General features: G+C 34.3%; 1 protein-coding gene and 1 long non-coding RNA gene across 14 annotated transcripts in view; one reads left to right on the forward strand and one right to left on the reverse strand.

Moving 5' to 3' along the window:
* On the reverse strand, nucleotides 1–24,650 carry LOC144578051 (uncharacterized). The gene is made up of 3 exons (XR_013523082.1): nucleotides 24,542–24,650; nucleotides 6,732–6,802; nucleotides 1–98 (listed from the first exon to the last, which is right to left on the reverse strand). It is a non-coding gene; the product is annotated as an uncharacterized LOC144578051 (long non-coding RNA).
* Nucleotides 1–24,740, forward strand: part of ARHGEF12 (Rho guanine nucleotide exchange factor 12) — a 152,793-nt gene that overhangs the window by 57,190 nt on the left and 70,863 nt on the right. For 7 of the 13 annotated variants that reach the window (XM_002754442.6, XM_009006989.4, XM_009006990.4 and 4 more), the window contains exons 2-5: nucleotides 10,139–10,162; nucleotides 11,725–11,810; nucleotides 13,349–13,405; nucleotides 24,560–24,658. In XM_002754442.6, coding sequence (XP_002754488.3) covers nucleotides 10,139–10,162; nucleotides 11,725–11,810; nucleotides 13,349–13,405; nucleotides 24,560–24,658 — 266 coding nt within the window. The remainder of the gene's footprint in view (nucleotides 1–10,138; nucleotides 10,163–11,724; nucleotides 11,811–13,348; nucleotides 13,406–24,559; nucleotides 24,659–24,740) is intronic. The other 6 variants (XM_009006988.5, XM_078339698.1, XM_078339699.1 and 3 more) reach the window with 1 other exon arrangement.

A 24,740-nucleotide genomic window follows, 5' to 3' on the forward strand; every position in this document is an offset into this window, starting at 1 on the left:
AGAAAAATTTCAAATAGTATACATAGATTCCTATTCCTCCAGAAGATGAAGCGTAATCATCTCAGATGCTAGTGTGAATTGGGCGTAGTGGCTTGCTTCTAAAGAAAAAAATAGAGCATGGGAAAATTAGTAACTTTACAGGGAGATGTCCAGCAAACACTACCTTAACCAAATGACCAAGGTTAACATTACTAGTGATAAGTCATATTGATATATATATATATCCTCTGATGGGTGATGAAAGGGTACTTAACCCCTGTGGTATTCCAAAAGTAGACCCACATAAATAGAGAGGACTGATTTTCAAAAAAAGTGCAAAGGCAATTCATTTTCAACAAACGGTACTGGAACATTTGGATTTCAATTGGATATCATACTCTATATAAAAATTATTACAAAATATATTGTAGACCTAAAAGTAAAATAGAAAGTCATTCAACTTTTAGAAGAAAATGTAGGGGAAATCTTTGTGATTTGGAGTTAGATATAACACCATAAGCATGGGTGGTGACCCAGTTTCCAAGTAAAGTCACACAGGTATGGAAGTTAGGACTTCAGCATATCTTTGGAGAGGACATAATTCAACCCACAACAAATGTAATGGTTCCCAATTAGGATTGCTTTTATGTTTAATACAGAGAAACTGAGAATCTCTATATGCACTTAGTGCTTTTCACATACTACATAAGAAGTGCCTCTTCCACATTTATGTTTACTCTTCAAATGTGTTGTTGTTGTTATTAATAAAACACAAATTCTCCTGAAAATATTATGAATTGTAGTTTTGGGCATTTATCAGTTTGTGGATAGTACAACAATAACTGATATTATATATATCCCTGGGGTTCCTTTTGTTTGTTTGTTTGTTTGTTTGTTTTCTACTTTCAACAGAAATAGGAAGAGAGTCTGTCTCACTGATTTCGATTTCGTGCCACACTTTGCCACTTGGGCATTAAAATAATGTTACCTTAGCCCTTTGTCTTACAAGTCCTGTTGCCAAAACAGCTTCTTCAGCTTCTGCTGCTGTTGCCATAAAGATTTGACATGAGTTCATGGAATTGAGCTAGGGGACCAGTGTGTCTTCTCTTTTCTGTTTACCTAGTACCCACAGAAACTCCTTTCATCTCTAGTCCAAACTCCCATCTGGATTCCTTACTATAAATGAATTCATCCCAAAGAAGAAATCAAGGGGGAATGTAGAACTTGGGTTACAAGGATATTTGTTATAACATTCTGTATTATGTTGAAAAACTAGATGCAGCCTAAATATTTACAAAATGGAACTTGTTAAATTAATAGCCATATCACAGGATACTTTGCAGCTACCAAGAATTATTTAGAACTGTGTTTTTCAAATCTTTATCTGATTAGGAAGTTTAATATATAAAATAAATAAAAACAAAGCAGCTGTGATGTGTGGGGAGTCTAGAGCCCCATCTACCCACTCCTGCTCTGTAATGGACCTCTTTTAAACCTCACGAATTTTATGGAGCACAGTTTAAAACCACCATGATAGTGAAATAGTTAATATAAGTTGAAGTTATCAACATGTCCAGTATGCTTCAATTTTTATGAAACGAAATTTTAAACATTGTATACAGAAATCTTATCTTTATATTGGAAAAAGATGGGAATATATGCATAAAAATGCCCAGTGTTGGGATTATGAGTGACTGTTGTGACTGTTGTTTCCCTATTTTGTCTTTAGTTTTTAAAAGTTTATATATGTACTTTGGACATAAAGAAAGTGAGACATTTCTTATTGAAAAGGCAGAGAGAACCATTGCTTTATAGGAAACTTTACAGTTTGGAAAGATGGCAGTCTCATTACTCAATCCCTTGAGAGAGAGGAATTATCTTGAAAATGTTTTAAAAATATTAGTAACAGATGTATTAAGAAATTATTAGTAGTCTTGTGTGTCAAGTATATTAGGATAATTAACAGCCAAGGGAGAAAACATAACAGAGTATCAGTGTTACACAGTGAACTTTGTAGAGCAGTGATTCCCAATTCTGAGATGTTGTAAGAGGAACGTCAGAAGTTGTAAAACACTCATCCTCCAACTTTTCAAATTCAGTGCTATGGTGAGCCATTGTTACTGATAAGAGTATGTCCCACTCTTATACTGTTAAGAGTATGATTTCTTTGTTTTGGGTCAAGAAAAACTTTTGTAAAAGCAAGTGTAAAGTGGCATGCATTTAATTAATTTTCTCATCTTTTCCTCATAAACTCAGGTCCTTTCTTTTCTTTTTTCTTTTTGTTCTTTTTTTTTTTTTGGAGATGGAGTCTTGGCCTCTCATTCAGGCTGGAGTGCAGTGGCACGATCTCAGCTCACTGCAACTTTTGCCTCCCAGGTTCAAGTGATTCTGCTGCCTCAGCCTCCTGAGTAGCTGGGATTACTAATGCACACCACCATGCCTGGTTAATTTTTGTATTTTTAGTAGAGACAGGATTTCACCATGTTGGTCAGGCTGGTCTCGAATTCCTTACCTCATGATCCACCCTCTTCAGCCTCCCAAAGTGCTGGGATTACAGTTGTGAGCCACTGCACCTGGCCCAGAGGTCCTTTTTTCTATGTGGTGTTTTGAAAGTCTGGGGTATTCAGATTTGACAGCAGAAAGTGTGTCATTTTGTGATAATCTAAGTGGATCATTAATTCTGATTGAGGAATTGTTAATGTTTGACACCAGAACCAGAACACTTATGAGTGGAATCTCTTTAATACAAAACCAAAAATTTAATTACAGCATTTGTTATAAATATAACCAATAAAAGTACTTAAATTAAAAAATTTCCTCAGAAGAAAATACTTTCTATGAATGCAGAAGGTGTTATATAGAAGATTTAATTGTAATGATGCTGATTATGATCATTTTTTTTTTTAGTTTTATCTTTACCTATATTTCGTATTCATATATGCTTCTAAATTTTACATGTTATCTGTAATATATTTCTTATATAATTAAAAAATTCTAAGTAGAAAACAGGAAATATGTTCAATCTTTATTCCATTAGAATTCTTCTTGGAAAGTATTAATATTTAAGTTCTTTGTTTCTCCATAAGAAATAGATCTATATAGTCAGGCACAGTGGCTCATGCCTGTAATCCCAGTGCTTTGGGAGGCTGAGGCTTGAGGATTGCTTGAGGGCAGGAGTTTGAGACCAAGCTGGGCAACACAGCAAGAGCTGGTCTCTACAAAAAAAAAAAAATTAAAATTTAGCTGGGTGTGGTGGCTTGTACCTGTGGTCCTATCTACTTAGGAGGCTGAGGTAGGAGGATTCCCTGGAGCCCAGGAATTGGGTTACAGTGACCTATGATCATGCCAAAGAAAGAAAGAAAGGAAGGAAGGTAAGAAGGAAGGGAGGGAAGAATAGATTTATGTCAAATTAATTCAAGGAGGTTGTACACATTTTAGAACACATGAGAACTAAGTTTATAGTTTTCTGATTTCCTGGATTTCTGTGATGAGTTTTTGGTAAATCCTTGTCTATTTAGCTTTGTGGCATAGGTATGACTGTGGTTGGGCTTCTTTGTACTCAAGCAATGAATGTGTACCAACTGTAACACCTGAAGGTAGGATCATGAATAAATACTCTCTGATTTTGAGTTAGTATAGTTTTGGTTGTTTTCCCTTACGTTTCAGAAAAAAAAAATTTCTATTCCTTTTTTTTTCTGGCACGAAGTAAGAAATATTTAACACATAAGATAAGTCATTATAATTAACTTGTTGAATCACATTTTCTTGCTGCAGAATGATATGTTTATGGATGTCTTAGGTTTTTTTCAGTAAAAATGCAAGCAAACTGCAAATATAATGTGATTTAAAGTGGTAATGTCAGCATTTAAATTTTGAGAATAACTTTTTAAAATCATAGAATGCTTTATATTCAAAAAAGTAAAATATTAGGCAGTATTCTATATTTGAATTTTACATTTAAGTAAAATTCTGCAGCTCAGACTGAAAAGTAAACGCTGTCTGTTGGAACTTGTCTCAATGACACTTAAAAGCTGAGACTCTAGTTTTTCAGAAGCACATATGTATCTTTTAGCAAATGTGTAGAAAGGAGCCTGTCCTCACAAATTTTGTTCACCTATTCTCACTTTGGTTTATAAATTTTAAACATTTGATCATATTTTATATAAAATATTTGTGGGGAAAATGCCCATACCTGATTAAGAGGACTTTTTTCCTACTCCTATTTTTATTATTTTTACCAATATATTCTAAAGTAGAGAAATGTGAAATGAGATTAAAATTTAAATTCCTAACAAACAGAATCCTGCATTATCCCAGTTTTATAAGTCATGAGATCATTTTGTAGAGTCCAGTTTATTGTTTACATTTGTTTAATAACTTATATTTGTTTAATGATTCTTAAAAACCTTTCATATTAATACTTTCAAGAAGAACTCTAATGAAATATCTTTTCCATAAGAATGGATTGATGATTTGCATGTTGTTTAATAAGATGAGGATACTTGTTTAAGTATTTTGAGGGTCTCATACTTTTCTGGCAGTTCTTTTTACGTGGTTTTCTGAAGTGAATATAGTCTAAAAAAATACTATGTAAGGTACTAGTAATCACATACTCATGATCACAAAGGAAAGTGGTGGAAAAACCTTCTAAGAAATAGTCACAAAGATGGTAATTTTCCACATTGTCAATAAGGAAATTAACGTCTCTAATAAGCTGTTATATTAATTGGGAACTATATTTCTCAGTTCAGCAACAACTAATAGTCAGTCTATAGTAGCTCCACCAGAGGGAATGAAAGTAATTTAGAAAAATATTTACTCTTTGATTTGTCAGAGTGTGTCCAGGAAGTAAGAGAGCCTAAGGATCTGTTGTGCATTTAAGCTCTTCAGTAAAAGTGGTGGTATACTAAGCTATATTTAAGAAGGTAATTTGAGATTTTATATTACGTGCTAGTGAATCATTTTTGGATTTTGCACCAGAACTGAGTTCTTTGGTCCCTGCATTTCTGTGGTTTGTGTTGCAAGGTCCAGAGGCTTAAAACAAAGAACACAATGGGAAACTCTGCATGAGTCATTCTGTCAGCTGTAGCTTCTGTTTTAGAGTCCTTTGGAAATAATTAGTATTTTATTGCCAGCTCTGCTAGCCACTTTTCATCCTTTGGTTCTATATGCTAATAAAAAAGTATGTCAGTATGGCTATTGTATTGTAGATAATGTTGAGACTTTTCCCCCCCCACAATTCCATAATTTTTAGTTCTTTTAAAGTGGCTCTAAGCTAGACCAGTAATAAACTGTAGGTGGTGAAAGGATTTATGACTGTTTATTTTGTTGTTGTTGCGAGGTAAGGAGGTAGTCATTTAATACTTTTGGTTCTGTGAATCTTACAGTCCAGAGAACTAAAGATTGAATTAACAGTTCAACTGGAGTTAGCACTATGTGCTAAATCTCTATCCGTAAGAGCTCTGTAGGTATTGCAGACAAATGTCCTCTTAGCTGTTTTGTTATTTTGTGAAAAATAATAATAATAAAGCAAGGCAGTTCAGATTTATACTAGTTTCAAATTTTAAGTGCTATGCTTTAGGCCATTTAAATTGTTTTGTAGAAACAGATAAATAAAAACTTGATTTAAATCCCACCCACAGGGTGCCTTAATTACCTTTGATATTTTAAAGGAGATAGGCAGGTGTGGTCAACACAATTTCACTAGATTTGAAAAAAAATCACTGTCCCTACTTGACAGGAAAATTTAAAGTGTGGATTGTAACCTGATCTTTTTTTCTTAGAGTGTAGCATCTGAGAAGTTTGTTAACTTAAGCATTGACATGAATTTTCTATGACACAACTTGGCAAATTAAATCTGTGGCTTCATCACTGGCTTTGAATTATACATTTCTATGCATTTTACTTAGCTAAAAACCTATTTGAATATTCAGTTTTAAATTTTCTTTTCTTTTCTACTTTATTTGAATACATATCGCTAACATTCACATTTGATTTTTGTTCTTCTTAATAATAAATACATAAGTGGTTACTGCTTGCTAGGCAGTGCTTCTTATTTTCTAATTTAATCCCCAAAACAAATTTGTGAGATAGAGGTAGAGGTATTAGTAATTAATGTTTTACAGGAGATGCTTAAAAAGGTTAAGCAACTTGTTCAAGTTCAAACACCTGTTAAATTGTGAAACTAGAATACAAACCCAGTAACATTTGTTTCTGAGGATTCCCTTACCCCCAAAGCCTGCAAATTTTAGGGAATTTTCATTTACAACAATCAGTAATACTATTCCCATCCCACTGTGTCAGTTTCTGATTTGCAATAGTATATTTCCTGCACTGATATTTACTTCGTCTTATGAGGGTTGGGCCTTAAAATTACCTTGTTATCTAATTTTCAGAGTTTTTTGTCTAGTAATCTTCACTGAAGTGGGGTTCAATAAAATGGTGCTGTATTTCACTCATTTCAAGTTGCAGTATTTTTTCTCCTTATTTTAACATCACTAAAATCAGTGTATCTCCTAATGGAATTCCTGATAATTCTAAATTTAGTAGGTAACATTGTTTGACTGCTAATAAAATCTTAACCACTATCCAATGTCAGAAAAATTTGTTTAACCACCTCCCCTTCATTTCAACCATCCCTTATTAAGAAGAACTAAGTCTCAAATGCTCCTTTATAACTAAACCCAGGGAAGAAATATCTAATACCCTGGAGTACAGAGAAAAGGGTGTGAATTAAGGTTTGAATGTGATACCTGTAGTTCTTCTCATATGGTTTCAGAACACTTCTCACTGGAGTATTGTCAAAAGGCTAACTCTCTATGCACTGAAATCAGTAAAAGAGAAAAGTGATTTTCTAGTAGCCTATTATAAGCAAATAAGTGACAAGACAAAACTTTCTGGTCTTTTGCAAATTTTTAAGCCCAGAAGAAATTATTTTTAACAATATTAAAGGACTATTTCAGTCATAAAATTGTATGTGTTTGTGTATGCTTATTAGAATAGTTAAACTTGGTTAAAAGGTAAGTCTTACTCTAGTATACATTATTTATTGGGTTAGGATTATTTAACTACCAAATCACATTTCCCTCTGCACCCTAATAACACATTGGGAGGGGTGTGTATTAATATATGAAATTTGGAGAGGTCTGTAAATATTGCTACCTAAGGCTTAAAAATTAAAACTCAGAAATTAACAAGGAAAAGGCATTCTGAGTTGAATGAATACATGTATTCTGAACACTGAAGACCTTTGGTTAGGAGTTCTGGAATATAGCTGTGCTTAATATATGAAATCAAAAGTAAAGGCAGGCCAGGCATGGAAGCTCATACCTGTAATCCCAGCACGTAGGGAGGCCGAGGCAGGTGGATCAATTGAGTTCAGCAGTTCAAGACCAGCCTGGCCAACATGGGGAAACCCCGTCTCTACTGAAAACACAAAAATTACCCAGGCATGGTGGTGTGTGCCAGCTACTTGGGAGACTGAGGCAGGAGAATCGTTTGAACCCGGGAGATGGAGGTTGCAGTGAGCTGTGATCTCACCACTGCACTCTAGCCTGGGTGACAAAGTGAGACTTCATCTCAAAATAAAAAAGGCAGCTAGCCACCATTTCCCAGTGACTTAAATTCCTGATAATTCTTTACTTTATTAATCATAGTTCTTCATTTTGCAATTTGACTTTTTCTGCTATTAGGAGAAAAATATACACACACATATAAGTAAGTAAATTTATTGTTGGCATAATGTTCAAGTTATCAATATGGTATTTTCAAAAACTAGGCACAGTTTCATTAGGCGCGTGTAACATTATGTCATCATCACATGCAGCTGTTCTACATAAATATCTAACCAAAAGATAGTGTCACGATTGCATGATTAGTCTACACAGTGGACAGGGACTTAAAAGTATAGGAGTTTTGTTCACCAGAATTTATTTCATCAGACTGATGTTGAACTGATTTGTTGCTTGGAACCTGGCCACTTTTTAGCTTTCAGACCTGCCTTTCTGTAGCAGTTGATAGTATTGATTATCTACTCTTCCTTCGCTTCTGGGACCTTTTCTCTTTTCTGACTCATCATCTTAATTTCCTTTATTGGCCTTCATTCTCAATCATGCAGATGCTAGTTTCTCCCCCAAATTTGAACCTAGGCATTTTTTCTTCTTTACTTGATGTTTTAAATTTCAGTGACCATCATTAGGTTGATGGCTCAAATCTGCAGCTTCAGCCCCAGATTTTCTTTGAGGTTCTAGCTTTCTATTTCCAGTTCTCTGATTACATCTGTCTCAATATTTAGCATATGGTAGGGATTTTGTGAAACCGTGGGATTATCTTGGTGATTTTCCTAGCTGAAGCAGAGGGAACTAATGAAATAGCCGAGAAGGTTCTTGACATTGTTACTTATGTATATAAGCATGTACACACACACACACACACACACACACACACACACACACATACATATATATTTTCTTTAGCAGATACTTTAAAGTAGAATTCAATGATTAGAGAAAAATTATGATTTTAATATCATTTGAGAAGTTCTTTATACTTCGTTGAATATAGTAAGTAGATTATAATAAGCAAGTTGGACTGTGGGTGTGGTCCTTGTTCATTTTCTACTTCCATTTTTGTTGTCTTTTTTCCTCTCCTTTTTCATTACCTTGTAAGAGAAAATAGCTCAGGAAACTCATTTACAATCAGTAGTCTGGGAACTTCCGGGATTCTTTACCAGCATCCCCCTGGAGGTAGCAGTCTCTGACGCAAAAGCAGCATTGTTTTAGGGTAGGAGTTTTTATAATGGCCGTGAGGTTGAGTGGCTAACGTTGATAAATGGCCGTTATTACCCTTTGCAGAAACTCAGTTGGAATCCTTTTCTGTCAACTTTTATGTTCATCCGTAAATTAAGAAACATGTTCCCATTCCCTCCCTCTCCTACCTCAACAAGTATGGACAGACTGCTTAGGAACTCCTATTTCTGAAGATTTCATGGCCTTTTGTAAAGTCAGTTTGTTCTCTAGAGCAGTGTCATCTTGTCCCAGAACCCCCTTTACTTATTGATTAGGAAAGGTTTTAGATTCTTTGTCTTTTTCTGTGGATCAATTTTGGTATAAATAGGTGTCAAAGGGAATTGTAAGTAAACTTGTATTTTAGAGATTTTGTTTTTAACCAGACTACCTCCATACCAAATGAAATGTATTCATTGAAGTATCATTGTTTTATGTTTATTTACTAATAGGCTTTTTTAAAACCCTAGTTTTATTTTTGTTCTTAATAAAGTACTGTTCCTATTACTAGACTAAATAACCTTTACATGAAATGCCATAAGTTGAAATAATCTAAAAGATAGAAATTAAAAAATGGGATGGTATTTGGGAAGACTTAGATTAGCATTTATATATAGCATCAAACTCTTATCACAAAGTTTCCAGTACTATTTCTTTAACAGAGAGACAACCAGGAGGAAATGCTGTAGTTCTTTCAGCTTATAGGACTCCTCCCACCCCAGAAAAAGAAAACAGGAAAGTACCCTTTGTTTTCTACTTTTGGAAGGTATTTTTTTTGTAATCGATAGTACTTTAATTTTTTCCAGATATACGTTATTAAATCTAAACCTAATAATTGAGGATCATGTTGACACAGATCAATAGTGCAGTAATTAGCACCCAGATATTTTGGGAAGTAGGGTGAAGTGATGGAAGGAAAGAACTTTTCTTTCTAGGAAATCAGTGAGAATAATATTTTAATGGCAAACTATTTCTTTTTGTCTTGACTTTTAAAAATCTATAAAATGGAGAGAATATCTCTTCATAGAGATTTCTTTTTTTCAGGATTAAACAAGATAATACATGTGAAAATAATGCATAGCAGTTAGTAAGCCCTTTATAAATTTAGCAGTTGCTCTTATTATTGGAATTTTAAAAAAGAAAAGCATATTCGAGGACAGCTGATGGTAAATGTACTAGCAATTTTCAGATTTAACAAAGTAGTTAAGGTATTTAAACAGGATGTTCAACTTCTTATTCCTCCAGTTGATTCTTGCTATTGGAAAGTTAGCGTAAGATTTAAATCTCTGATTCTGGTTCAGTAGAAGGAATAAATTTAATAGCAAAATCTTATAAGTAAAACAACAACATTTATCCTTATTTTTTCTTTGTTTCAGGTTTCCCCTCAAAAAACCTATAAGGTAAGTTTGCTCAATTGCTCTTCATACTCCAGTTTAGATTATATTTTAATTATAAGCATCCCTTTAAAATTATGGTGGATTTTTGTGATTTTTGATATTGTGTATTCAAGTAATTCAAAATTTCAAAATGTTTTACAGATTTAAAATACAAAAGATGTTACTTTTTTCTGGAAGATAGCATTGTTTTGATAATACTTCTAATATAAGCATTTAAAATTTTGTTCATAATGATATTTAAGGTCATTATGAAGAGATTTAATTTAAAAATCTATTTATGACTGTTTTGAATTAGAGTAGGTTGGGAGGTGAAAATGGAATGCTAGTTTTTTATGTGTTTTATCACTTGTGTGACTATAATTGGCTTTAGTTAATGAACTTGGCACTAGTTTAGTCCTAATTACGACAGTGAAGAAAAAAATCTGAAATGTTAAACTAGATACCTATATTCATGTCCACGTATTCATTCATTTCCAGGTATTAAATGCCTCTTCCTCAGTACATTTGCTTTCAGCATTTCTTCTGTAATCTTAATTATCATAAATATGATTTAAAATGTAGGCAGTATGTCATTCCTAATTATTATATTTTATCATTTCTAGTGTCAGCACAGTGCAGGATCCAGTGCTACAGTGAATATGTATATGTGTACATATGTATTATTGTTATGGTCTTGTCACCCAACCATTATCTGATCAGCGTAATTGGCTAAGCCATAGAAAAAATAATAATTCTAATGTTATTGGTCCTGAAAGTGGTTGGCTAAGACTTCTTTGGCTAGAGCTACATAGGCAGGCTTAAAATGAGGCTTGCTGAAGGCTTGCTTTTTAAATTTTAAACTGTTCTCATGCATGATCTATTTATGCAGTGACTTTGCACTTGATCATAGTATATGTAGAGTTGGAGAATGTGTTTTTTTTTTTTTTCTTTTTGAGACGGAGTTTCACTCTTGTTACCCAGGCTGGAGTGCAATGGCGTAATCTCGGCTTACCGCAACCTCCGCCTCCTGGGTTCAGGCAATTCTCCTGCCTCAGCCTCCTGAGTAGCTGGGATTACAGGCACGCGCCACCATGCCCAGCTAATTTTTGTATTTTTAGTAGAGACGGGGTTTCACCATGTTGACCAGGATGGTCTCCATCTCTTGACCTCATGATCCACGCGCCTCGGCCTCCCAAAGTGCTGGGATTACAGGCTTGAGCCACCGCGCCCGGCCTGAGAATGCGTTTAATTCCTTTTAGACGTTTTTTTTTTTTTTCTCTGAGAAATGGAAATGATAGTATTGACTTGTGAAAATCATACCAAATAATGTAAGCAGTTACTTCTAAGAATAAAAGAGACTTTAATGCTGAATACTATTTTTAATTATTTTAAGCACCTTTTTTAATCAAGTAAATAGACTGTGTATCACCAAAACTTTTTGAAAAATATAAATTAGAGAGCCTATGGTGATGTGTAGCGTAAACTGATTTCCTGGTTTCTTTTGTAAGATCTACTTTTGGGATTTAAAAATTTTTATTCTTATGATTTTCTTGCACTAAACATTTGATTACTTTGCTTTAATTTAGGCATGGAAGTATTTTGAACCGAGAGTCACCAACAGATAAGAAGCAGAAAGTTGAGCGCATTGCATCACATGATTTTGACCCCACAGGTGAAACACTGTTTATTCTTTCAAAGAATATTGCGAGTAGTGAAGTTCAGAATGATAGAGCCTAAGCTACCTGAAACACTCAGGAATGGTTGATCTGTTTTAGGACTCTCCTTTTTCTCCAATTATGTCATGATAAAGACTTTGCATTCAGCAGGAATACAAGCATTTTTAACTTTCAACACTGTGCTTCCACTACAGAAATTTCATTATAGAGTATATTTATAAGTAGTGATAAAGAAATGGTTATATAATAATTGGAGATTTGGTCAGATCAAGGACTCAGTATTAAGATGAATTGTGGTATAAGCAGAAGGATGTTATAAAACCAAGGCTATAACAAATCTACACTTCTGTAATCATCTAAAAATTCAATTGTGATCATGGTGAATTGGAGATTTAGACAAATCAATTTCATAAATTAATGATTATCTCATTTTAGAGTAAACAAATGAATAGAAATCCCTTCTTCTTCAGTCAAAAAGTATTCTGAACTTAGAGAGCTGTCTTTCAACCTTAGCAATGTTGATCTTTCCTAGAGTTGTCACGTTAGCAGACTTTTAGATTGATCTCCTTGTACAACATATGGGCTTTTCCCCTTTGGCTTTCTCCTTGTAAACTTACTCAGTATTTGATTCATAAAAAATGGTTGGTAATCTTGCTTTTGTCATTTGAAACTGATACATATTTTTTATGCACATACTTTTTTATTCAGTTGTATGTCCCTTTGACAAAAGACAGAGTAAATCCTATAATCTCAGATACATAAAAATAATGTATCTATTTTTTAGGTATTTTTATTTAGAAATATTTTAAATATTTAATAGAGAATAGTATGTTTTATGTATATAATTAAGACATTTCATACTTTATCAGTATAAACTTTTATTTTAAAAAACACTATAAATATTATCTGGGAAGCACATATTAATCATTTTCTGCATTTTGGATAGTTGGTAAAATGAAATTTAATCATCAATTTAAGGAGGCGGTGGTAATTTGTGTTATGTCACTATGGATCTCCATGAAGAGAGAATTTTCTATTCTGATGCCTAATTTTGTAGTCATGGAGCTCAGAGGCTTTTATTTACATGATTAGATATTGTCTTATAAATAAGGTCAAAAGTTCTGCCCCATGTTCACAAAATATAATCTTGTTAGGTTTATTTTGTATGTACATCTGTGCTGTGCCCATCTCTAAAGACAGATTTAAGCAAAGGTGTATGCAATGCTTCATAATCATTATAGCTCTTAGTACTTTTGTCATCTCTACAATTATCAGATGATATATTTTGTATACCATTTATGTGTTTTGTTTGAACATATTTTTATTGCACTGTCTTTTCTTCTATAAATCTTTAAAATATGTCATTATCTGTGCTGTTCGTGACTATTCTAAGAGCTGTCATCTTTTATGTTCATACTTTGTGTTTGCACGATTTAACTTGATCATGATTCATTCCTTTTTCCCCATGAATTTTTCCCTTACATTGGTCTCCATATTTTCTATATCTCTCTCCTTTTCTCCCGCTCTTGTGCAGATAGCTCCTCCAAGAAGACAAAGTCTAGTTCAGAGGAGAGTAGATCCGAGATATATGGTAAGCTAATATAGCTAATTCAGCCTTGCCCTTTGGAGCTTGCTTCATGGTGTTCCTGTTCTGTTCTGTTCTTTCTTTCTTTTTCATTTCTTTTTTTTTTTAATAACTGCAGCCTTTCCTTGCGTCTGCTGTGCATGGCATGATCTACTGCAGGGAAAGGGAGCCTGGGGTTTTAACGTGGCTGTGATATGGAAGCTTAAGGTTGCTAGAAACTAACATTGTAGATTAAGAGCAGGCCACATTGCCCATCTTCTCCCGTCTTGTTTATGGTAGGAACATATCTCTAATATGTTTGGGTTAGGTTCCTCCAAATAACATGAATGGGCTTTGAATTCTTGTCATCTTCTTCCCACATCTCATTTGCAGAGTTTGGATTATGAAGAATTTGAGGAATTAAGTTTTTTCCTCTAAGTATAATACTGGTGTCATTTAGATGTATTAGCAGTTCTTTGGAATTTTTATTTCAATTTTGTTTGTTTATTTTTAATTGCCTCATCATGTGGAAAAGTCACTCTTGTATAATTTATCCATGATGGCAAAAATGCGTAAGTATTTTATTTTCATAGCTTGAAGAATTTGTGCCTTTGAGAAGTTTCTCTGAAGCTTAATTGGAATGGGAAAATTTCAAAATGGTACCTTTTAAAAATAATCTTCACAAAGACCAAGTTTAACCAGAGCGGTCAACTTTTGCAGGAGATGATTGAAATGCTATTATTTCCAGACTGTGTCCTGTCTTCCAAAGAGACAATAAACCATGTTTATGAAGTTCATACCTATTTTTTTTTCTTTGCAGTTTTACCTGCCCTCTTTCCTTCTTTTGGTGACTGAGTAGGGTTTTATTTATTTATTTATTTTTGTTTTTCTGTGAAAAGTGAATAGGAGGGGAATTACCTGGAACTAAGACTACAAAAATAATTTCTGAAAGACTGATAAATTATTTCTTATTTTAGGAAGATTCTAAATTTGGCCTCAAAGGGAAATTAGATAATCTTTAATAGAGCCACAAGTCTATCGAGTAGAAGTTTCCCGAGGTGTGAGTGTGTCCTAGCTCGATATACAGGAGAGGAAAAAAATACAGGAATTGCCCTCTGCCTTTTAAGACGTTTGACAGTTCACATCTACTGGCACTTGAGCCCATAATATCAGATACTTTTTAGTATTATGAAGACTCAGTGTTTGGTTTTCAACCAGTTAATGCTTCTTTGTTAGATACATACACATAGTTCTTTACTTGGGTTTCTGTGACCGGTGCTTTTTCTGTATAGTTATACCTTTTACAATAGTTCAGCAGTAAAGGTATGCCTTGTGGCAGGTCAAGTTTAAGCTTTTTCTTCCTTCCAAAGTATTTTGGCTACTGATGAGTAAAAAATACCTAATTCCTTGAGACTCTGGCTTTCTGTTCTATATAAAGAGCTTTTTATAGTTTATTCTTTCCTGAGGAACATGAACATTGTCTTTGTACCTCTGTTCTTTTTCAGTAGTCTTTGCAGTGTTCTATTTCATCTCCCTCTCCATTTTCCTAGATTTTCAATGTGTATTTAGAAGCTTGTTGTGTGCTTTGGATGAAGACTAACAGTTTAGGAATCTCTGACTAGAAATATTATACTAATATTTTTCTTAGCAGTGATAGAAATATTAATACTAGTTCAGACATGCCATTGGCTTGGTAGTGATAGAAACATTTTAAGTGGTAATTGGGATGTAAGGTGTGGCGTCTCTGTGTATTTGTTTTGTGACAACCCTTGAAATACCTTTTTTGGAAGGAATGGAGTCCACAAGTCCTAAAAAAGCACCGAGGGATGAGTTGATCAGAGCAGAATTAGCATGCTAATGTAAATCTCTTTGACATTACAAATATTTTATCACCTGTGTGAATATACTTCTTTAGACCCTGTACAGTTGCATAGTCTCTCTGGGGATTCAGGAAGGCTCAAAACTACTAGAATGTGCCTGAGTAGAGTCATAGCAACTGGTGACATTCTGCTTTAGTGTAGGGTCTTATTACAAGCCCACTTCAAACTTTTGAGATTATACATTGTTTTCTCTTGTAAAATTCATTAGCTGGGTACTTAATAAAAATGCTAGTTACTCACATATGATTTAATTTGGATTTTCTTGCCTTTTTTTTTTCTTTTGAGACAGGATCTCACTGTGCCCAGGCTGGAGTATAGTGACCCGATCATGGCTCACTTCAGCCTCAACCTCCTGGGCTCAAGTGATCCTCCCACCTAAGCCTCCACTACCACATCCAGCTAATTTTTTTGTTTTTTAATAGAGATGAGGTTGTTGAAGGAATGATTTGCTGGGCGGGGGGGGGGGGAAGAAATAAATAGTAGAGACAGAGTCTCGCCATGTTACCCAGTATGGCCTCAATCTCCTGAGCTCAAACAATCCTCCTGCCTTGGCCTCCCAAAGTCCTTGGATTACAGGCATTAGCCACTGCAGCTGGTTTCTTAGCCATTTTTAGAGCTACTTTGTGATATAGATTTACTTTGTGCATCTTAAAAGGAAACCAAGTGTTTGCTTTGTATTGACATTTTTTGTTAGGTTTCTGCCCAGTGCTGTCAGTCGGTTATTTATTCCATTTCCCCTTATTTTTCCCTCTCTACATTTTAGAGTCTATTAAACATACATGGATGTGTTTTCTGATCTACAATTTTAATAATACTTGATTTTAATAATACTTTTATGGGTTATTTTAGGAAATGAGAGATTCAGCAAGAGAATTCTGAGTTAGACCATAGCTGCTTCTTAACTGCTATCATAGTGTCATGAATAGATTCCTGCTGACAGTATTTGGTGCAAGAAAATAAGCTGTGTCTTTTTAAAGCCGTCTTAGTGTGCTCAGGCCACTGTAACAAAATACCATAGACTGCATGGTTTAAGAAATAGAAATTTATTTTCTCACAGTTCTGGAAGTTGGAAGATCAAGATTAGGGTGCCAGTGTGGTCAGGTCAGAAGATTCCCTTGCTGGCTTGCAGATGGCTGCCTTCTTGCTGTTTGTCTTACATGGCCTTTCTCCCTGTGTGCTGATGCCCTGTCTTTAGTTTCTATGATACTTCATCAACCTGGTTCTTTTATGTTTGTAATTATTTTATCTCTGTTTATTTGATTGCTTTTTCTGTCTTGTCTTAGACATGTAGGCATGACCCAAGTTTCTGTCCCCAGTCTTTCTTCCAGTCTCCAGTCTAAGTGTCTCATAAATTGAGAATGACCAAACGAGTTCATGGTTGTTCTCTACAGCTGGAAATCAGTCTTCCTCTTGATTTCTCTAATTCTTTTAATGACATTGTCATTCTTCCATTCACCTAGTCTTATTTCCTTAAAGTTATATTTGACTTCTCCATTTTCCCTTGTTCCCCGTGGTCAGCTATTTGCTGGGTCCACTTGATTCTACCATCACAATATTTTTTATCCTTCACTCCTTGGTTTCAACCCCTCCGCCTTGTCCAGTTTACCATCATTTCATTAGATTCTTTTAATAGATTTCTTAAGTTACTTTTACTTCAGTTTCACATTGATTGATTTCCTTTTCTCCATTCTACTATATTCTGCTTTGTCTTGTCAGATTAATATTACTAAAGTTAAGAATTTGGTCATTCACTTGCTAAGAATGTACAGGTTGTTATTTAGATAATGCCACAATTTGTTTCTAATTTATCATTCTACTCTGATTTTCCTTCAGAGTTCCATTTCCCAAATATGTCTTGGTAGTCTTATTTTGCACATGCCATTTCTGTTGTCTTGAATGGTTTACCACCTGTAACTTAGAATCTTACTCATCTTTCCAGGCTCAATTCAAGTACTGTCTTTTCCTGGGATTGCCCAGCTACTTTTGTTGATTCTGAATGTTGACATCTTGTTTTGTATTTAATTACTTGTATTTCTATTTATCTTTACATCTCTCTCCTATAATGCCTAACACATTGGAGGCACTCAGTAAGTGAGTTTTGAATGAATGATTGTTGAGATTGACACAGGAATTATTTTAGTAGAGAGAATTGTTGGAATAAGATCTTGACTCATCTTAATTGAATCTTTCCTTCCAAAAAACTTTAAGATAGAAGAAAATGTAACTTAGAAGAAAGACATTTTTCTGGTAGTGGTCTGAAAGAATGAAATCAGCATACTTGGAATTTAACGCTCCTCTTGCTGGCAAGATTGTGCACTTAAAATCAAGAAGCTTCTTAATCAAAGGATTATCTGAGGTCTTACTCATAAAACATGTATGTCTGGCACCAGTTTAAAATGAGCTGTTTTTATGAGGTTGCACATGGCCTTTCTCCACTCCCTTCCCTGAAGCTAATTCTTAAGAGGTGAGACTTAGAGAAGTTTGGTCATGAAATAAAATAAAAGGTGAAGAAAGACTAATGTGCTTTCACTAAAGTAAATGTAGTATGGAAGATGTAGCAGGTTATCTTACATATTTAACATTCAATTTTTGTTAATATAGTTGACACTATTTTCATTAATATACTATCTGGAGTTATGGCCTTTTTCCAGAAATAGTTATAGAGTGAAACTTCATTTTTTTTCACTTTCAAAATATGATTGTTGGTAATTACCTATTGAATAAGAAAGGAACCAGTTTTTTTATGTTGGTTTTAAGTGCCACATTGTTAAAACAAAAAAATACGTCTTTTGTTATAATAAGGAAATAACACTTAGAAAAGGATAGTATTTACGTAAATTTGATATAACATCTTTACTTCACTGACATGAAGCATGATATCAGTTTATGATTTTTAAGAGATAGGAAAAAAACTTTTTTGTAACTAGAAGAGTTATTTTGGGGTAGATGGAAAATCAAGTTATTGTAGTTGGAGTTTTTCCAGGGCAGAAGGTTAATTTGTGTTCTTACAGAAGTATTTCTCTACTTTGCATAGTATTCAAGGCTTTGATTTTTTTTTCTAATTAGAAAGTGTTTGAGTATGTTTATTCAAAATTTAAAATTTATGTAGTAACTATTTAGTAAGCACCTATTATATGCTACACACTATAATAAGGTATAAAGACACAAGATATACTTGCTTTCTGGTTGCTCACAGTCTAGTATAAAAGAATTGCAATACATTTTTATAAGTGCAATAATAGAGATATGTACTAATTTACCATTACTCTATATGCACTTAAAAAAAACAGCTATGAAGAAATACTCATATGGCAACAAGAACAATGATAATGCAGGAGTATTACTAGGACTAAGTCTTTTATTTTTAAAAAACCCTTTATTTATTATTACTGTTATTTTTGGCAGAGAATAGGTCTTGCTGTGTTGCCCAGATTGCTCTCAAACTGCTGGCCTCAAGAAGTCCTCTTGCCTTGGCCTCCCAAAATGTTGGGATTACAGGTGTGATCCACTGTTAGGATTAAGTTTGAAGGAAGTTTAAGTCCTACTGCTTTTACTTTTTGAACACTCTTCCTGTGTCTATGCAAAGTGCTAGGATACAGCATATACATATAACAAAGTAATTATATTGCCTTATAGAACTCATATTCAGAGATGGATACCTTTGTATGGTAATTATGATTAATAATCTTTATACCAGACAATAAAGGAGTTAGCAACAAAACAAAACCTTGGACCATGAGTTATAAAAATTGGAAAAAGTAAAAATGATGAAAGGTGTTTTTTTTTAAATTAATGAAATTTGAAGATTTTAGAGTTAGGATTTTAGCTTTCTCTGAAATATACAGAGGGCCATATGGTCTTATCTGTACCATACTCACATTCTCTGATTCTTAATCATTGTCGTTTTTTTCTCCATTTGTTTTGAGTATTGTCCCATCAGGATTTTGTGTTCTCTGAGAACACAGACTCTAGTTTTGGTTTCTTCACAGCACCTGTAGACTTCAGTGTTAAATAACTAGCATAGATAGATGCTCAATGCAAATTTGCTAAAACAAACAAAAGAAGTAGAGTTTTTTGCGTGTTTTTGTCAAAAAGGATATTTCAAAGATACGATAATTTAGCCAGTATTGGTTATTTTAGTTCTACAGAGGGTAGAATTTATCCCTCTGTGGTAGGTTAAAACAGATTCTGGTCAACAAATAGAACATTTCCCTGAAGAAAAAGGGAAAACATTTCATTTGATTTTGAATGAGAGGGAACATAATAGATTTGAGCATTTGAAGGACTGGATTTCTGAATTTTGAATGGTAGGATCACTTCATTTTCAGTTAATTATTACCACAAATCTAAATTTATGCAGGCATCACAGATTGACAGGACAGAATAGTATTGTTAATTTGAATTTTACAGATTCTGAATTGACTGTATGTGTAAGGTATGTTTTCTTTTTGTATTGGTCTACTGATTCTTACGTGTTAAAGTACATCAGTCTCACATTAGCAGGTGAATATAAAATAATAAATGTGACTAACATAGTGGATTTGGGAGAAGAAAAAAATTGAGTAGATGTGTGCATAGTTCTTTTTCTTTTTCCATTTTATTCTTTGTCCTCTTCTCCTTTTGCTGTAGAATTAAGAGGGAAGGTTATCAGGCTGAAACTGTTATAAATTGGAGAAAACAGGTTTGCTGTATTCTGAATTAATACTGATAGAGTTTCCTAATTCTTGTTAATCTGTTAGGATCCTAAGCATATTTATATAATTGACTGTGCATGGTGCTGTTTTTTTTCTCTGATGACCTCTCTTTCAGAGCTTCCATTCATCTCTAGACTCATCTTCTTTTCTGAATTTCATTAATTCATGAGCAATTTTTGTAAGTTTCCTTCTGTCCCAGGATGCATGCAAGGTTTTGCGATAAGATTGTGATCAAGATACAGTCCCGCACCCTTGGAGCATAAAATCTAATGAAGGAATAAAACCAAATACAAATCAATATAACAATGATACAATAGAAGTATACAGAGGGTGTAGTGGGAGTCCATAAGAGGGGTACCTAACTTCAGTCTGCATATTTAGGAAAAGCTTGTAAAAAGACTGATATTTGCCTTTTTTTTTTTTTTGAGATGGAGTCTCTCTCTGTTACCCAGGCTAGAGTGCAGTGGTGTGATCTTGGCTCAATGTAACCTCCGCCTTCTGGGTTCAAGCAATTCTCCTGCCTCAGACTCCTCAGTAGCTGGGATTAGAAGCGTGCACCACCATGCCCAGCTAATTTTTGTATTTTTAGTGGAGACAGGGTTTCACCGTGTTGGTCAGAAGACTCATTTTTTTCTTAAGGACATCTTGCTATCTTTCATTTCCTAAAACTACTTATAACAAGAAACTCTGCCGTTTAAAATTTCCCTCTGTCTTCGTTACCCATCCAAAGCCAATTTCCTTGCTTGCTAAAAACAAAACTTACACATAAATCAGAATTTATCCTTTTTTTTAAATTTTTGAGATGGAGTCTCGCTCTTTCTCCAGGCTGGAGTGCAGTGGTGCGATTTCGGCTCACTGCAACCTCTGCCTCCTGGGTTCAAGCAATTCTCCTGTCGCCTCCTGAGTAGCTGGGACTATAGGCATGTACCACGAGGCCCGGCTAATTTTTGTATTTTTTGTAGAGATGAGATTTCACCATGTTGGTCAGGATGGTTTCGATCTCTTGGCCTCATGATCCGCCTGCTTTGGCCTCTCAAAGTGCTGGGATTACAGGTGTGAGCCATGGAGCCTGGCCAGAATTGATCTTCTTAAGGATCATTTGTATTAATTGATAGAAGCTTATTAACATAAAAGTACTTGTACTAGTAGCATGGAAAGATGATAGAATCCAAGGTTAACCTCCCCCCATCATAATAAAATAATACTTAACATGTATAAACCCTTAATATTTGTTAGGCATCAAGGTAACTATATATATTGTATTCAAGTGAAAGATGCAAACATAGCAAACTCCTTAACTCCAACTATCCTTTCCCTCATCTTTTACAGGCACCCTGTTCTCTGCAGGAGCCTGAGAAAAAGTCTACTTAAGAAGCCCAGGTTGCTTAGCACTGCAATCACCCGTATTAGAAACCTTTAATTCATTAATTTTCGGCTTTTGTGAGGTAGGGTAGGAAAACGGAGAAGTATGAATATACTATATGTATGAGAAAACATATTCAGTGTTATAATTGCCTTGATTTTTAAAATCATGATATCTAATTTATTTTGAAATTTCAAATAACTGTAAGGGAGGTCATGAGATATTTGTTTCTGAAAGCAAGCATGGATTTTAAAGATTCCTGTAAAATGCTGTTTATTCTATTTTAATAATCTTTTTTTTTTTTTTTTTGAGACAGCGTCTCACCCTGCTGCCCAGGCAGGAGTGCAATGGTGCAATCTCAGCTCACTGCAATCTCCACTGCCTGGGTTCAAGCAATTCTCCTGCCTCAACCTTCTGAGTAGCTGGGATTGTAGGCATGACCCACCCTACTAGTCTAATTTTGTATTTTTAGTAGAAATAAAGTTTCACCATGTTGGCTAGGCTGGTCCTGAACTCCTGAATTCAGGTGATCCACCTGCCTCAGCCTCCCAAAGTGCTGAGATTACAGGCATGAGCCACCATGGCCGGCCAGAATCTCTGATTCTATTTATTTCATCATATACTATAAATTTATAAAGAATTTTTTTAAAACTTGATTTATGTATTCATATCCTATTTTATAGTTGTCCTAATTACTTGAAGGAAGTAACACTGAACAGATTATAAAAGGTTGAATTCTAATGTGTTATCTCCTGCCCTTGTTACAGTTTTTTGTTTTGTGAGAGTGGTGAATATGTGAATTATTTAGTATTCAGAAATCTCTAGAATTGAGGGGTAACACATTTTTAAATGTTGAAAATCAACTTATTGAGGTAAAATGTGCATAAAATAAGATGCACTAATTTTGATTGTGTGGTTTAGATGACTTTGACAAATGAATATGCATACTCATGTGAACATTATCTTAATTAAGGAACAGAAAATTTCTATCACTGAAGAAAATTCCTTCATTTCTTTTTGCAGTCATTCCCAACCGTCTTTTCTACTTCACCCCTAGGCAGTTGCTATTCTGCTTTTGTTGTTTTAGTTTAGTTTTTTCTTTTCTATGTTGGAGTCATGTAGTGTTTACTCTCTTTTGTACTGGCTTCTTTTGCTTACCATGATGTTTGTATGATTCATCCATATTTGTTGTATGTATGAGTACTTTTTTTCCTTTCTAGTACATTATATGGACATAATCACAGTTTGTCTATTCATTCATCTGTTGATGGACATTTGAGTTTCTAGTTTTGGGCTCCTTTGAATAAAACTACTGTGAACATTTACGTATTCTGTGGACACAAATTGTTTTTTCTCTTGAGAGAAATTCATTTGTGGGTCATATGTAAATATATGCTTATACTTTTATAAGAAATTTCCAGTTTTCCAGAATGTTAGCATATTCCCACCAGTAATGATATAAGAGTTCTAGTTGCTCCACCTCCTTGCTACCACTTGTTATGATTAACCATACCAGTTGGTATATATAGTGGTTTCTCATTTTGGTTTTCAGTTGTGTTTTCTTGATGACTACAGCTGTTAAGCACCTTTATATGTGCTTATTGGCCTTTGATGTATCTTTGTGATGTGTTTCTTTAAGCCTTTTGCCCCCTTTAACATTCATCTTCCATTGTTGATTGTGAAGTTGTATATAATCTGGATACAAATTCTTTATCGGATAGCTGTATTGTGAATATTTTTTCTGTTTGTGACTTGCCTTTTCATTTTCTTATCAATGTCTTTAGAACAGCAAATGTTTCCATTTTTTGTCCAGTTTACTAGCTTTTTTTATGGTTTATAGAAATCTGTGCCCACCTTAGGGTCTTTTTTTTATGTTATAAAATATTTTGTTCCATATGTTTTATCTTTTTTCTTTTTCTTCCTTTTTGTTTTTTTATACCTGAAGGTCTTAAAGATTTTTTTCTGGGTTATCTTCTGAAAAACTTTATGTTTAAGCCCATGATCTGCTTAATTTTTGTGTAGGGCATGACGAGTTCAAGGGTCAAGGTTCATGTTAAACTATAGTAAGCTCATGTACTCATGATGTGTTATTATCAGCAAGAATAGATATGTACGTACACTGTGTGTGTGCATATATATGTAATTTGTTATATGTGTATGTTTTCTATGAGCCATTGTACACACAGTATATATATATATTATTAACATTTAATCGTTAACATATCGTTTGATTTGTAAATCACACTTATTTAAAAGATTGTGGCTCTTTGTATAAAAACCTTTAGAAAATTTTTATTTTCCAATTTTGGTATTTGCTGCTGAAGCAAGCACAAATGTTTTTATTTTCTAATCATCATCTTTGTGTTGTTTTGACTTCCGCGAAATGCTTAGATCTATTATCCTTGTGTTGTTTTGGTTTTGGTGAAAAGCTTAGATCCTGCAAAGCTGAAAGTATATATTGTCTCTGGCTAACACAGAGTTCAGTATCCTCAGATCTGGTCTGTGATAAAACAGCCCTGAGTACTAATCACGGTTCTACTCTGGCGGGGACATTCCTATTTCTTTGGTTGGGGCCCTCTTTCTCTCACCTTGCCCTAACAGTTTTCCACTTTTTTCCCCTTTCTGTTTGTTTTCTGTGAGCCAGGGTTTTTCTTCCCCCTGAATCATCCCTTCTCTTCTCTTCTTGGGGAATAGCTTCACATACTTTCCAAACACCTCCTTTCTTTTTACCATTTTCCTGAGTTTATTTTCTTGAGAGTAAGATTATATTTCTCCAGAATTTTCCTTGTGATGCTCCTAGCCAAATGTCCTAGAATGGTTGATTTTCTTGGGTTAAACACCAATTAGGTGTTTAACCTAAACCAAAAACACAGGGCACTGAGGTCAGGGGTTGGCAGGGGAGAATTTTATACTATAGAGAAGTAGCATGGATGTGAACCGGCTTTTCGTCTAGCTGTCTTATCTCTAATACTTCGTATTTTGCAGTTTGCCATAGCTGTTTTTAAATATTGGAGCAATTCTATTATACTCAGCCAGTGAGAAAACAATTATGTGTGACTCTGTGATGTTCTTGTGTTTGCTTTGTTGATGGGGGTTAGTGCTCTTATTTTATCATGTGGATTTACATGTCCTACTTTGTGTTTCTCTAGATGGAACACAGTTTATTACTAATATGTAACTATTGTCTTTTCCTTTCTCTGTTTTCTCTTCCTTCTTTTTTTTTTACCCTGTGGTTTTTGTGCAGGTCTTGTTCAGCGTTGCGTGATCATCCAGAAAGATGACAATGGATTTGGGCTGACGGTCAGTGGAGACAATCCAGTCTTCGTACAGTCTGTCAAAGAAGGCAAGCACTTTTAAAAACAATGTATCACTCAGTAAATAGAGTAAGAATAAAAAAACTTAAATAACGGCAATTTCCAAGAATA

This window comes from Callithrix jacchus, chromosome 10 (assembly GCF_049354715.1).
Source record: "Callithrix jacchus isolate 240 chromosome 10, calJac240_pri, whole genome shotgun sequence".
Taxonomy (NCBI): Eukaryota; Metazoa; Chordata; class Mammalia; order Primates; family Cebidae; genus Callithrix; species Callithrix jacchus.